This window comes from Lepisosteus platostomus, chromosome 1, assembly GCF_059453375.1.
Source record: "Lepisosteus platostomus isolate fLepPlt1 chromosome 1, fLepPlt1.hap1, whole genome shotgun sequence".
Lineage (NCBI taxonomy): Eukaryota > Metazoa > Chordata > Actinopteri > Semionotiformes > Lepisosteidae > Lepisosteus > Lepisosteus platostomus.
Window position 1 is genome coordinate 18,838,550 of NC_142611.1, and position 13,767 is coordinate 18,852,316.

The window sequence follows — 13,767 nt, forward strand, 5'->3', positions numbered from 1 at the left end:
CTGTATATAGTAGATCTTCGGTAGTGTATTGCTACCGAATAATGTCTATTGATTATTTACAAGCCTTTCAGTCTACTGGTCTTACATGGAAACTATTTTGGGACCAAGTAATAGGGTTTACAGAATAGTGTTTACTCGTTTTATCATTTCAGTTTGTTTTTTTTCATTTTACGGTGAATTTGATCATTTTCTTTATTATATTTGATGCCGAATTTGTCCATCATGTGCATTGAACTTTAGCTCACCTATGCAGAATACAACCTGAAGAGTCAACTCAGTTGAGAATGTAATTCTTTAACACTTTAACTCTCCTCTCTGAAGCACTGATAACACAGCTCCCAGGTTACCGACAGGTGTTAAAACACAGAACATCCACTTTTATAGGACTGCTCCAGTTTGGTACCCGGGCAGTAAAAAACGATGACATTCTGCACAACTTCATTACTAAAGACTAGGGATTAGATGACATTAAATACTGCTTTACTACAAACAGGATTAACAGTCTTAGACCTGTGACACCTGCATCTTTACCTCTGAAGGGCAATGAAGGACAAGTGGCTTTAAATCAACACAAAGTCAAACACAGAAGTGATAAAACAGCAAACAATAGAAGCATAAAAACATTAGAAACACGTGGTCTAGGCCCACATGCATACAGAGATAACCTTGACCTAGACTGAAAGAAAACATGGATTCTGTCCTCTCTTAAAAAGAACGAGTGTGGTGACAACCAGATCAAATTGAAACTGAATCGAGTGGAACAGCTCACACGTCGGGAGTGACCCTGTCCAGAAAAGCATCAGCGGGAATCCAGTTGGAGCCCTTGAGGAACACAGGGCGCCCATTGATCTTGAAATAAAAGCTCAGGCCAGGGGATCCGGCAACTGGCTCCTGCACCAGCTCCACAGTGCGAAAAGACACCTGTTGGAAGAAATAGCTTGGGCTGGTAACAACACATCACATTGCACAGATAAAGCAATGTACTATAGTAACTCTGTACAGTGTGTACATGACCACACATTTCATAGGCATTTCTATATGCAATGAAGCGTAATGCAGTTCTGAAACATCTTCGTACTTTGGATCATGCCTTCAGTATGTTCTCTCCACTGCAAACATCATCACATATTTGGTTCACAAGAGCATTGCTGTCATCTCTAAAAGTTACTGGAGGGAAGAATGAAAGAGCAGAAAGGAGGTTGTTAACTGAAGCAGCATATTTGTTCTTGGCACTAATGCACTCTAATGCACTGTTTGAATCCTTTTAAAATTAACACTGACAGATTTTTAACAAGGTGCATAAAAGGCAAATATTTCAGGGGCTTCAAATCCAGCACCCAAAGAGTCACTGTGTTTGGTACCTCTCCTTTAATGTCATTGAACCATTTATCAGCTAAAAAGGATGCTAACAGTTACCAAATGTCTCTAAAGTTTTGTTACACCTTTAGGCAACTGAGAAGTGTCTCTTAGATTTTAGAGGAAGTTTGTGACACTTGGAAGAGTAAACACTTCTAACTTCAAAGCAGAGAGGATGTTTGCTGAGGTCTGGAGGGGGGGGGGGGGTCCTTGAGCAGAAACAATTGGAAAGTTTACCTTAGTATACCTAGGAAGGTTTGTGGGTTAATGATTGTCAAGGAGCAGTACAGACACACACAATATAAGATCACATTAAGAGCACAGACAAAAGAAAAGGAAGAAACAAGAAGCAGGATTGAAGTTTGCACCAGGCAAGAGCCCCTACTTCATGATCATCCAAATCAAATCTGACTGGAGAAAAGTACTCTGTGTTTTTAGGGAACTTGGGTTTCCTTGGTAAAAGATACCTCAGTTAGAAATGTCTTTCCTGCTTAGGGTGCATTTTTTATGGATAGGGATATAGGCTCTCATTTATTTTGTGGCATCAGGGGTGCAGAGAGAGATTTAACTGCAGGTTGCATTGTATTTAGTTAGAAGGCAGCTCATCTCTTATGTGGCCTCCATGGGCATATTAAGAGTTTAATGTTTACTTGCAGTCTGGGGTTTTCTGGATGACCAGAATGTTATGCCTCTAAAACCCCTTGTTTGTAAATACTTTTCATAAAGTAACTTGTGTGTTGTATGTTGTGTGTAGTGTAGTTTGTGTTTTATCATTGTAATAAATATTTGTTTAACCAAATGTGCCTGGGTTGTTACTCCTCTCAACAAAGCTGTGCCAGAGAACAAAGAATTCACATGCTTCTAATTACACCAGCTGCTCGGGTATATTGCTAGGAAGCACTTACAAGTTGGGGGTTATGAATAATTATATCACTTATTGACTAAACCACTTGGTCAAATCCTGATTTTCACCATTTTCGTAACCCCCCATTTGTAACAGTTTATTAAATAAAACATGCACTCAATTCAATGCAGAGCTAACTTTGTTTGCTTTTCAGCTCTAAAAAGAGCAAAAGTCTTTTTTTAAGTAAGAGAATTTGTGGGCATAGTGAATGCCAGAAAATGGACACTCCTGATTTAGAGCAATGGGAATGTCAATTAATCCAGAAAAGTTCACCTCAATAAGTGGCCTGAATTAAAGTTTGAATTTTAAGAAAATGTATCATGGTATAGAATTAGGCCATAAATGTACTGTGGACAGCTAATCAGCACTGTGAGGAGATGCGACTGCATGATAGGAAAACTGTCAAGTGAAGATAGGTGTGTGTTGCTTTTTTGCAGGCACTCCAAACAGAGAGATTTAAAATTGATGTAAAACCACTTAACTCGCAACTGAAATGATGTCATCTTTGTTTTAATAGTAAGATTTGCCTCAGGCCCTTCTGGACAGTTTTTAAGAGACATGCTTACTGTGAATTAGAGCTGACACTACAAAACAAGAAGTTGTAATTTCAAGGGTAATCATGGGAGATTAACAGACAGCCTAGAGCTGCATTTCACCCATCAAAACTACTGAGGCATCGGGGCATTTCATTGGTTCTCTATGAGCACTTTTTTGTTTTAATCTCTTTCCCCCTTAACTAGGCCTCCACAAAATTCCTGATTCACTGCTGACACATTCTGACTCACAGTGGAGCTCAGAAAAGCTTTAGTTTTTGGAGCTTTCATTAAGTAACACCACCCAGAACCTGAACTGTAAGAATTATAAAAAGATAAAGTATTGGTTGGCAGAATTTCAGACCAAACAGAACAGTCAAGACAATGACATTCCCAAACAATGTCAGAGCGAGGAACCAATGAAACCTGAAGGAAGTCTGTCGGTTATGTATAAGATAAGATGAGATCATTTTATTAACCATTTACAATTTCCTGCATTAGGAATTTGTCTTTTTCGCATACACCAGCTTGATCTCAATGAGACACACAGACACACAGACAGGGAGAGAAGCTTGGGGTCAGAGCATAGGGTCAGCCATTTATATGATGCCCCTGGAGCTGGGGCCTTACGGAGTAGGATTCCTCTGCCAGCTGCAGGATTTGAACTGGCAACCTTCCAGCCACAGGCGCAGATCCTTAGCCACAGTGCCACCCCTCTGCCCCAATAACACAGCTAGCGGTGTGCTGTGAAACATTTGTTCATATTATGCTTATACACGTTTTGATCCATGCTTCTATTTTAACCAATGCTATTGGCTTGGCTAATTCAGTACATGATAGTTCATCTTAAGATAAAGTTTAGATGGCAAGCTGACTACTAAAATACAGAAATATTATCAACTTCAGTGTTCATGGCTGTGGATCAATAGTGCATCATTGCAATCACATGCAATTTGAATTACGGAAAAATCCCAAACTGTTGTCTTGCAATGAAGTTCCTAATAGGGTTCTTTCCATTTTAAGCTATACAGTATGTGCTCGTTTAAAACAAGCCAAAGGAAAACATTCAGAACATAGATATTGGCATCTCCCCATCATACAGAACCTTAAGTGCTATTTATAGATTCCCTCTTTCATTATTGGGCACTGAGTACAGTAATACAGACTTAACACAGTATCAGCAATGTGACCGTACAGACTATAAATAATTTATTCAACTATGCCTGTGATTCTGTAAAACAAGTTCATAATGACTGGCAAATTCATCTTGATTTAGATGTGGGATCTGTGGACTATGATGTATCAACAAACAAAATAAGACCTACTACAATAAAAAAAGAACTGGCTGTTTCTTTATACTTGGATAATCTTTAACATTTTACTTGGAAAGGTAGTAACAAGAGGAATTTTTAAGAATTTTTGGATTTGCAAGTATGAAAGTATTTCATTGAGTAGTGAAACCCTGTACAGCCACTGTTTTTTGTTACAGGATGACTGTCTCCATTTCTGTCACGTGTAACAGTGCTTAATATACACATGCAGAGAACTGTAAATATTAACTATGCCATTTCTTTATTTATAAGCACTGCACATGAAAAATTCAGGGCATGAACCAGTATTTTTCTTCAACACTTCTAGCCCGCAGCAGGAGAAAACTGGCACTTTTCATCTAGCTTATCTAAAGGCACAGAAGCAATTCTTCTGTGATTACATTAGTGTCATCCTGTGACAGGCCCCTATTACAAACATACTCTACCACATGATCTTCAGCTACCGCTTTTTTTAACTCTAAAGTGCATCACAATATCAGAGATTCAGATCACACAATTTTGGCCCGTTGCAACACCCCATGGTTATTAATTGACAACAACAATATATTAGCAATTGTGATAATTTCTTGTACTTTTTGTACTTTAGTCTATCCAACTCTTATCAAGCTGTTTGAATAATTCTGCCCTGATATTTTTCCATTATATTAATACTAAAATAAAGTATGTATCTATATATGTATAAATGCATGCTTCTGTCTCTTAAACTGAAGAAAGGACATGGTTTCTATGCCTATTTCCCATTTTGAATTATAGCTTCAGGTGAATATACATTCTCATCTTTTTAGAAGTGTCTTGCCTGGGATTACATCATCCTGTACTGGCATGTCAAAACACAAGTCTTGATACATTAAGTTCATTACGTCTTTTTTTTTTGCTTTTTAGTAAAAGCTTCAATAGTACTGGGTCTGGTTCCAGCACTACCATGAGGTTGAATGCACATGTAGTTAAGAGATATGACTGTAAACCAAACAAGGAAACATGATCTGTTGAAAACATGATGCATCACACATTCCTTTACTGAGTAACTGCTCAGTCTCCCGTCTAAATAATGAATAATAAAAGGTTAACCTCTGCCTATGTAATTGAAAGATCTGTAAATTAGGACAGTTTTGTTTTATTTTTTGTAAACAGAAAAATGAAGTAAAACATCAATTATGAACCACCAAAGAACAGTAGATCTCCGCTATGCTACTAAAACCACAAACATACAGTATGAACCACTCTTTGTAGAATATATTACGTTCAACAAGTTATTTTCAGATGTTTCCATCTATATCAAGGAATGCATGAAAACAATGTAAGGATTATGGCTCTGGGGCACTATAGATATGTTCATTCTGTAAAGGAAGCTATTATAGGAAAAGGCTCAACTTTATTTTACTCAATTTAAAAAAAAAATGTGGTCAGATTTTATATGTAGTGTCTTTACATTTCTGCTTCCTCCACAATTTTGTAATGGTAAATACAGTAACATAAGCAGATGGTAATTTGAATGAGAGATTTTAAAATGAGAGGATATGAAAATCTGTTTAGTACTGTGGTTTTGAATGCAGAAATTTACATCTGCGTAGGCCTATGAAGTAACATTCTTGTTTTGCCCACTTGTTTGCTATCAAGGTATTCTATAAATAATCACAACATACTTCCAATCTGACTACTAGTTAATGATAAAGAACTGATATTTCCCTGGCATGCTGCAGTTTCAGTTATTTCGGTATTTAAAAGCAACCCAGAATAACTCAGGTTTCTGTTTTGATCATCTCCTGGACTGTCAAGAGGGATGTGCCCAGCTTGTCAACAAATATACATTTTTATCACTAAAAGCCTTTAATGTTTTGTAAGTTTCTAGTACAGAGGTGCTATTAGAAGCAGTCTACCATACATCCTGGACGAACGCATTCTCGGAGGGATTGTATTAATTTTTAGATGGAAAAAATAGCTCTGCAGAAAATTAATTTCGAAATTGCAAACATGCTTAAAAAATCTTTCCAGAATCTAACCTGTTAGCTTCTTCCCACTTAGATCCCAAATTTTACCTCTTTCTATTTGAAATATTTTTTGCAAATACAGTACAATCACATCCTTTCATTACATTTCTGCTTACAGTTTCCAATGCCCTTCATAGCTCTTGCACCTTTGTGCTTGCAGGACCTGTCAGCACAGTGTATCTTTGCCATAATTTCAGATCAGAGAATGCTGAACTCCTGGTGGTTTTCTCAAGTAGGCTATAGTGCAGAAGAGCAAGAAGTTTTAGTTTTTAGGTATGTTGCCTCTGGGTCTCCATCCCAAACTATATTAGGAATGCTGGCATACTTGGATCGGTTTCAGTATCATCTATATTTACCTTATTTTTGAGCTGGGTTCATTGACGAGTTTATGGTCCTTGTGCCCTTGTTTTGTGTACGGTCATTGTTTTTACTGTGAAACACCACAGGGTGTCTTGCATAAAGAGTGCTTTGTAAGTACAGCACTTGTCCTTAGTGACCTCATTGCTTTATTCTTGTTATAGTTTATCTCATCTATAAAATCCTACTTTATAGAAGTGAACATACTAACCATGGTTTGAGCTTCAAGGGTGTGTCCTCCGGCTGTTTTCACCATAACACCAAGCTTGTACCTGGACTGGTTCCCCTGTCCATTAGGCCACCAGGGCTCCACAGGCACACTCTTAAAAACAAGCAAGAAAACAGAGAGCTATTAGGCATAAGACAGAGACATCCATTTGACAAAGATATTACCCCAGTTTCTTGCTGGCATGGGAGAGAAAGAAGAAAGGTCAGCCAACTCAAATCACAATATCCACCACCACAGCACATACACAGAAGGTGGGAATTACCTTTGTTTTAATTATCAAGTGAATGAAAATACTTTGAATATAAGAACCTAAGAAACTACGGGCATTTTTTAGAAATAATACTTTATTAAAAAAGACCTTGTGTTGTGAAGGAATGCAGTACACTGACTGTAATGATATTTTAGCACAAGCAGGGAATTGTGGCAACAGATTAGTTGAAAGACTCTCACATCCATTCGTCTTCTAACTGCTGCACCCAATTCAGGGTTGTGGGGGAGCCAGAGTCTATCCCAGCAAGCAATGGGTGCACCCTGGACGGGACACCAGTCCCATCAAACTATCTCACTCCACGGCCAATTTTCCCAGAAGCCAATTAACCTTCCAGGTTAAATTGTTTTTTGAACAGTGGGGTGGCAAACAGGGGAAACCCATGTGAACACAGGAAAAATATACAAACTCCACACAGACAGCTCTCCAAGTCCAGCATTAAACCCAGGGCTTCAGCGCTGAGAGGCAGTAATGCTAACCACTGTGCTCGCCATACTCTCGGATGTTTACATTTAAAAATGTAAAAAATGTCTCATTTTTCAATGAATGATCACTGACTCAGAACTATGACCCTGAAGAAGTGGAACACATAAAAACCCCAGCTTGCCTTTCAATGCGTTTACCCACCCTTCTGATCAAAGAAGTATAATAACTAAGAAATAAGAAAAAGGTATCAGCAGTACAATATACTATTAGAATATACTAGTTTCTGTTCATCAGTTAAAATAATTTCTGTTAATGTGAAGATTTTGAACAAGGGAAGACAAGTTACGAGGGATAATCTAATTATTAGGAATTATTTACTTAAATCTGAGAACTACTTTGATTCCATGGATACACAGCACATTACTTAATATAAATGTATACCACCCCACATTAAACCTATGTACAGTAAATGCAATAGTTACAAAAAAAGAAGGGCCTTCACAGGTTTCCATTACAACTGAGCTCTCAGAATTTAACTGAAGCCTTAATGGATTTTTCGGCAGCTACAGCTGTTTAAAAGCAAAGCTTAATTAAAAAGGCCCAATTAGGTAAGTTATTCACTCATTTAACTGACTAACTGAGAGCTGTGGTGCTTCCAAAATTAGAACACATGATTGCTCTAGGACCAGAAAAGCAAATAATTCATTTATTCTAAATGTATGTTTTAATGTTTTAATAAATAGTGGTGGTCAGGGATATTTTTCAGAAAAAAGAAGGGGTCTAAACACATCATGATTATTGGGAGCGAGAACATTCTCCAGCCACTACTGTGAATTTTCACCTTGTTGATGGGAAGAAGAAATGTGCTTCTGCTTATTCCAGGTTGAAGAGTGGCTTCAAAAGTCTGTTGCGTCTCTAATTGAGGAATGAGGAGAGTCACATGACCAACAGCCATTTCAGCCACATCAAAGAAAAGCTCCACTTCAACACTCCACTGTTTGATACTGGGGTCTGCAAATGAACCAGGAAATAAAGCATAACACTTACTTTCCCATAGTGAGTAAATCAAATGTAATTGGAAAAAAATAAATACTACAGAAGGATCCAAACCAAATGGAATTAATTAAAAAGCTTCATTCTTTTGATGTAATCTGCACTTGTAAAAGTAATCAGACCCATGCAAAGTTTTCACTTGTCAAAAACTGTAGTTTTGGCAGCTTGAAGTAGTAAGTAATGTCTGATATATGCACAAACTACTTCACACGTTCACAGCAAAAACAAAAATAAGTATATAGTCAATCAACGTGAATGGAAAACAGAAAAGTCACAATGGCATAAGTATTCAAACAGAATTATGCTAATGAGCCACACAATTATTTGAAGAGGTTCTATCTGTTCACAATAATAGTGGTTCATACAATTTCAGAATAAATACACCTGTGCCCTGGAATGTCCCTCTGTCAGGTAGTGAATTTTTATTTTACTCAGTTGCCGTATCACCCTGCAACTCACCATTGGGAACTCACTGAAGCTAAGCAGGTGTGAGCCCGGGCCAGTACTTGGATGGAGACCTCCAGGGAAAAACTAAGGTTGCTGCTGGAAGAGGTGTTAGGGGTGCCAGCAGGGGGTGTTCCCCCTGTGGTCTGTGTGGGTCCTATGCCCCAGTATAGTGATGAGGATACTATACTGTAAAAAGGCACTGTCTTTCAGGTGAGACGTAAAACTGAGGTCCTGACTCTCTGTGATCATTAAAAATCCCTGGGCATTTCTCGAAATGAGTTGGGGTGTAACCCTAGTGTCCTGGCCAAATTTCCCATTGGCCTTTACCAGTCATGGCCTCCTAATAATCCCCATCAATTGGCTTCATCACTCTGTTCTCCTCCCCACTAATAGCTGAGGTGTGGTGAGCGTACTGGAGAACTATGGCTGCTGTCGCATCATCAACGTGGATGCTCCACGTCTGTGGTAGTAGAAGGGAGTCCCTATTACCTGTAAAGGGCTTTGAGTGGAGTGTCCAGGAGAGCGCTATATAAGTGTAAGGAATTATTATTGTCCGAGATTCAGCCATCCAGGCTGTCCCTCCAACTTGACCAACCAGGAGAGGAAGAAACTGGTTAGGACGACCAATGTGAGACCATTGAAACTTGACTTGCAATGGTGACTTTGAAAGATTTTACGAAGCTCAGGGCATCTTTGAGATGGGCAAAAATGCCCAAGGGTCAACAATATCCCAGTCGCTTATATTTTTCAAAAAGTATTGTAGTCAAAACTGGGTGTTTTTGGACTAAATGTAAAGTATTACATCTGACACAACTTCAGGATAGTACATCATTTAGTGAACACCATCATTAGTTTCAAGCATGGAGGTGGCAGTATTATGATATTATCCTACTTCTCATCAGCAGGGACTGTGAAGCTTGTTGAGACTAATGAGAAAACAGGTGGAGTATCTTAGAGGTAAACCTTCCTCAGACAAAACTGGGGTGAAAACTTTCAGCAGTCCAGTCAAAGTCCTGACATTGATCTTACAGAGAATCTGTGGAAAGCCTTGAAAAACTGGTGTCCATACGTGATCCCCAAACAACCAGAGAGAGTTTGAATAAATCTGCCAAGACAAATGGGCAAAGGTTGCACTAAGACTCCCTTGTGGCTGGAACTCCTGCCGAAGGTGCTTCCATCATATATAAAGAAAGTGAATACTTATGCAGTCAACACACTTTATTTTTCTTCTTTAGTTTTTACGACCTTTTACAGTAACTTTAGAAGACCTTCACTTTGACCATTCAGGTTTAGAATAAAATATGAACTTTAAACAAATGTTATGCATCATTTTGTAGTTGGACAAAATGGGAGACCACAGGAAAAGTCTGAATACTTTGGCAAAGCTCTGTACACATTGATCACTAAATAAGAGTGCTTCTTTCTGTAAATAGAGGTAAATATGAGCACAAGGCATTGTTACTCTGGGCAGAGAGAAGCTGTTATGAAACGGAACCATGATACTGTATTTTTAAAAGGCAAAATATTTTTTGTTTCCCTTTTCAGATTGCATTTTCTAATTAAAAACATTTTTTGGCTGCTGTTGGTTTTTTTTTCTGAACAGCACATCTATTGTGCGTGCTAAATTCTCCTGTTGAAAATGAAAACCAACAAACTGTATTGCGCAACTCTGCTTACTAATAACACATTCCAGACCCTATCTTCATTGGTATGTGCCACTTGATATGCTTCAACATACCATAGACTGGAGTGGTAGTGAGATACGTCAACTGGAACACATCATAGGCTTCAACTTTCATGGCTCTCCAGATTCCTTGTGTTGGGAAAGAAGGGCCCCAGTCCCAGCTGAAGGAGCACTGCGCCTATAAAAAATATCAAGTTTGCTTAAAGGTGTACTGTATAAATAGATTCACTGGGCTCTAGGGGGGGGGAGGGGAGTTTTCTTTTGCTCAAACAAATTTCTTGAAGCCAAACCCACGAACATTTCTCTGCAACGTCTATGGGAAAAGGACATATTTACTTTGAGTATTATAGCCAAGACACTTTGTCAGAAATTCTTCACAAGCAATAATCAATCGCCCCCATTTTGTGTGGCTGGCAATGTCATTTTCTTTTATCATTAAGATTAACCCAAAATGACATAATGCACACAGTTCAAACCAACAATGTTTGCTTTGCTACTGCTAGCTATAGCTATATACAGTACTCTCTTATAGCTGAAAAAATACAGTACATAATAATGCTATTTAAACAAAAAATAGAAGTGAATATACATTATGCCTCCATATCATTTGCAAAGTTTCAATACAAGTATCAAGAAAGAAGGTGTGGTCCCTGGTACTGCAACTTATTTTTTTTTTGATAACACAGGGTGTAGTTTTGCTTGAATAATTGTTTTTTTTTTTTAAAAAAAAAGCTCTTTCAGAAGACCATGTTAATGACACACTGCCCTGTCATTCCCCTAGAAACAAAGCGTTAAATAGGAAGAACAAAATGAAGGAAATGTAATAATTTAAATAACTATAACTTGCCTTCTGCAACATGAACTGCCTGGCCATGAAACAAAGTCTCTTATATTTCGTCATCTTTCAAGAAAAGTTTTGTTTTAAACAGACAGCAATTGGAAGAATCAACTGGACATTTTTAGTACCAATACTGGGACTCGAAGAACTAAAAATAGGCCTACAGTTGTCACTCTCTCAACATTCTTAGCAACATGCATTTTTTTTTTTAATGAAAGTTATAATGTCCTTGGACTACTTATCCACAATTACAGTTCTGTTGGCTTATTCATTCACATTTTTAATGCTTTACATCTTTCTTACATCACTGAATACCGAAAGCAGCCAATACATTGTACATTGTGTTCCAGGGCATTGAGGTATAGTAAAAATGGTAAAAGTTACAGTAAATCAAAATAATCTGTGCACAGGTCATGCAAAAGGGATAACTAGATAGCCTATCAGATACATACTGGGAAGCCATGTAGAGCCTCAAACAGCAGAAGGATTTTAACCTTCTGCTTAAAACCTCACAGGAAGCCAGTGCAAGGCCTCCAGGACAGGAGTGATGTGTTTGCTTGCTTATGAGCTCACTAGGATCGTGCCTGCCAAACTGTAAACATATTGTAACATAAATGCAAAGTTTAAACACGACCTAACACATCCTAAAAAGTACAGGCTAAAAAAAAAAGAGCCCTGTGGAACACCAGGTATAACCAACCCAGCCTCCAAACTAACACTACCGTGAGAAATAAAATTTCAGCACCTAGCAAGGCAATTTTTAAACCATTTAAGGGCAGCGCCAAAGAGTCCATCTGTCCAGCAGGTTAAAAAGTCAATGTAAAATGTCCAGATTCACAGTATTGAAAGCAGCACTGAAATTAAGAAAATGAAGACACCTGAATCAGTTGCAATGAGAAGACCTTTAGCAACTTTAACAAAAACAGTTTCATCCATCCATCCATCCACTTTCCTAATCGCTTTATCCAATTCAAGGTCAAGGGGGACCTGGAGCCTATCTTGGCAAACATTGAGAAATGTAAACTGGACAGGACAGTAAAGCACACATGGACACAAATACACTCTCACACCAGAGCCAATTCTTCCAGAACTCAATTAACCTACCGGAAACCAACGCAAACAAGGGGAGAACATTCAGTGCTACGTAATTATCTAAAGCTAGACTGAAAGGGATCAAAACTTTTATCTGCAATGCAACAGCACACTTCACAAGTAGACCAGTTAGATATGGGATAATTATCCAAAACCATAATACATGTTTTAGGCACTAGCATGACTGCAGGATTTTTCAAAGTTGTTTGCACCAGACCAACTTTTGGAGAAAAGTTCTCAGTTTTGGAGAATTTCTCAGGGAGAAATTCATCATGTTAAGTACCAAGGGTGCAAAGGGCAGAAGCATAAGCACTGTTAAACCAAAGTAAGTGTGCTTTACAAAAAGATACGGAAAAATGCTCTACATAGGTTAAGTGGAATTAGTATTTCAACCCATTTTGTTCCTGTTTCTTTACCGAGCAGAAACCACACACACTGATCATACCTTTCTGATGAAGTTGGCATGGCACTCCCCTTTCTGCACTGCGGGGGGGCAGTCGGGCGGGACTTTGTAAGAGGTATGAGCTGCGCTCTGCTGTGCGGCATACGCAACAGCTGACAGGAAGCTGACCTCAATGACATTGTTCTCCTTCAGCAGCCCAGTGACGTCAAAGGTCTAGAAAACATAAGAACATGAAAACAGTTACAAACATGAGAGGGCCAGTGAGCCCACCAAGACTGCTTGATCACCAACGGAATATTGTATACACAAACAGAAAACATCTCATTTTATAGAGGCTGCACCTGCCCGACACTAAACTGAAAAAGAGCTGGTAGTTTAAAAACAAAGACCAGGAAAAACCTGCTTACGCCTACTTACATATCTGCGAAACATGTTGTCGGTCTTCTCCATGGCGACTCCATTGATAGAAATTGTGGACACAGTGTCCAAGCCTTCACACACCAGGTTGAACTTTTTTCTTTTCCTGTTGGTATTTTTATTAGTAGAAAAAAATCATTCTTAAATTCAGGTTACGTTTTAAGCATAGGAACACATTTCTCAAAATCTTTATAAGTGAAAGAAAATATTAATTAATAATTATGTTTAATTTGGGTCACTCTTTGGAATAATGGACACAAACTCCACATTAATTCCAACAGTCCAGCATGGGAATAGGAGGCGTCCTTTGAGGTTTTTTCCTGAGCTACCTCCTCATTAATGTTTGGGATGTTCTAAGCAATACTTCAAAACCCATTGTGATGACATGGCACAATCGCAGAAAAAATAAAAATTAAAATAACAATAATAATAATAATAATA

At 38.3% G+C, this 13,767-nt stretch overlaps 1 protein-coding gene across 1 annotated transcript in view; it reads right to left on the reverse strand.

Annotated features, from left to right (window-relative positions):
• The window catches only part of manba (mannosidase, beta A, lysosomal), a 46,368-nt gene that overhangs the window by 20,582 nt on the left and 12,019 nt on the right, over positions 1–13,767 (reverse strand). Inside the window, exons 3-8 of the mRNA XM_088626467.1 lie at positions 13,327–13,432; positions 12,952–13,122; positions 10,631–10,754; positions 8,234–8,403; positions 6,681–6,791; positions 770–921 (exon numbers count right to left, since the gene is read on the reverse strand). Of these exons, the coding sequence (XP_088482593.1) occupies positions 770–921; positions 6,681–6,791; positions 8,234–8,403; positions 10,631–10,754; positions 12,952–13,122; positions 13,327–13,432 (834 nt within the window). The remainder of the gene's footprint in view (positions 1–769; positions 922–6,680; positions 6,792–8,233; positions 8,404–10,630; positions 10,755–12,951; positions 13,123–13,326; positions 13,433–13,767) is intronic.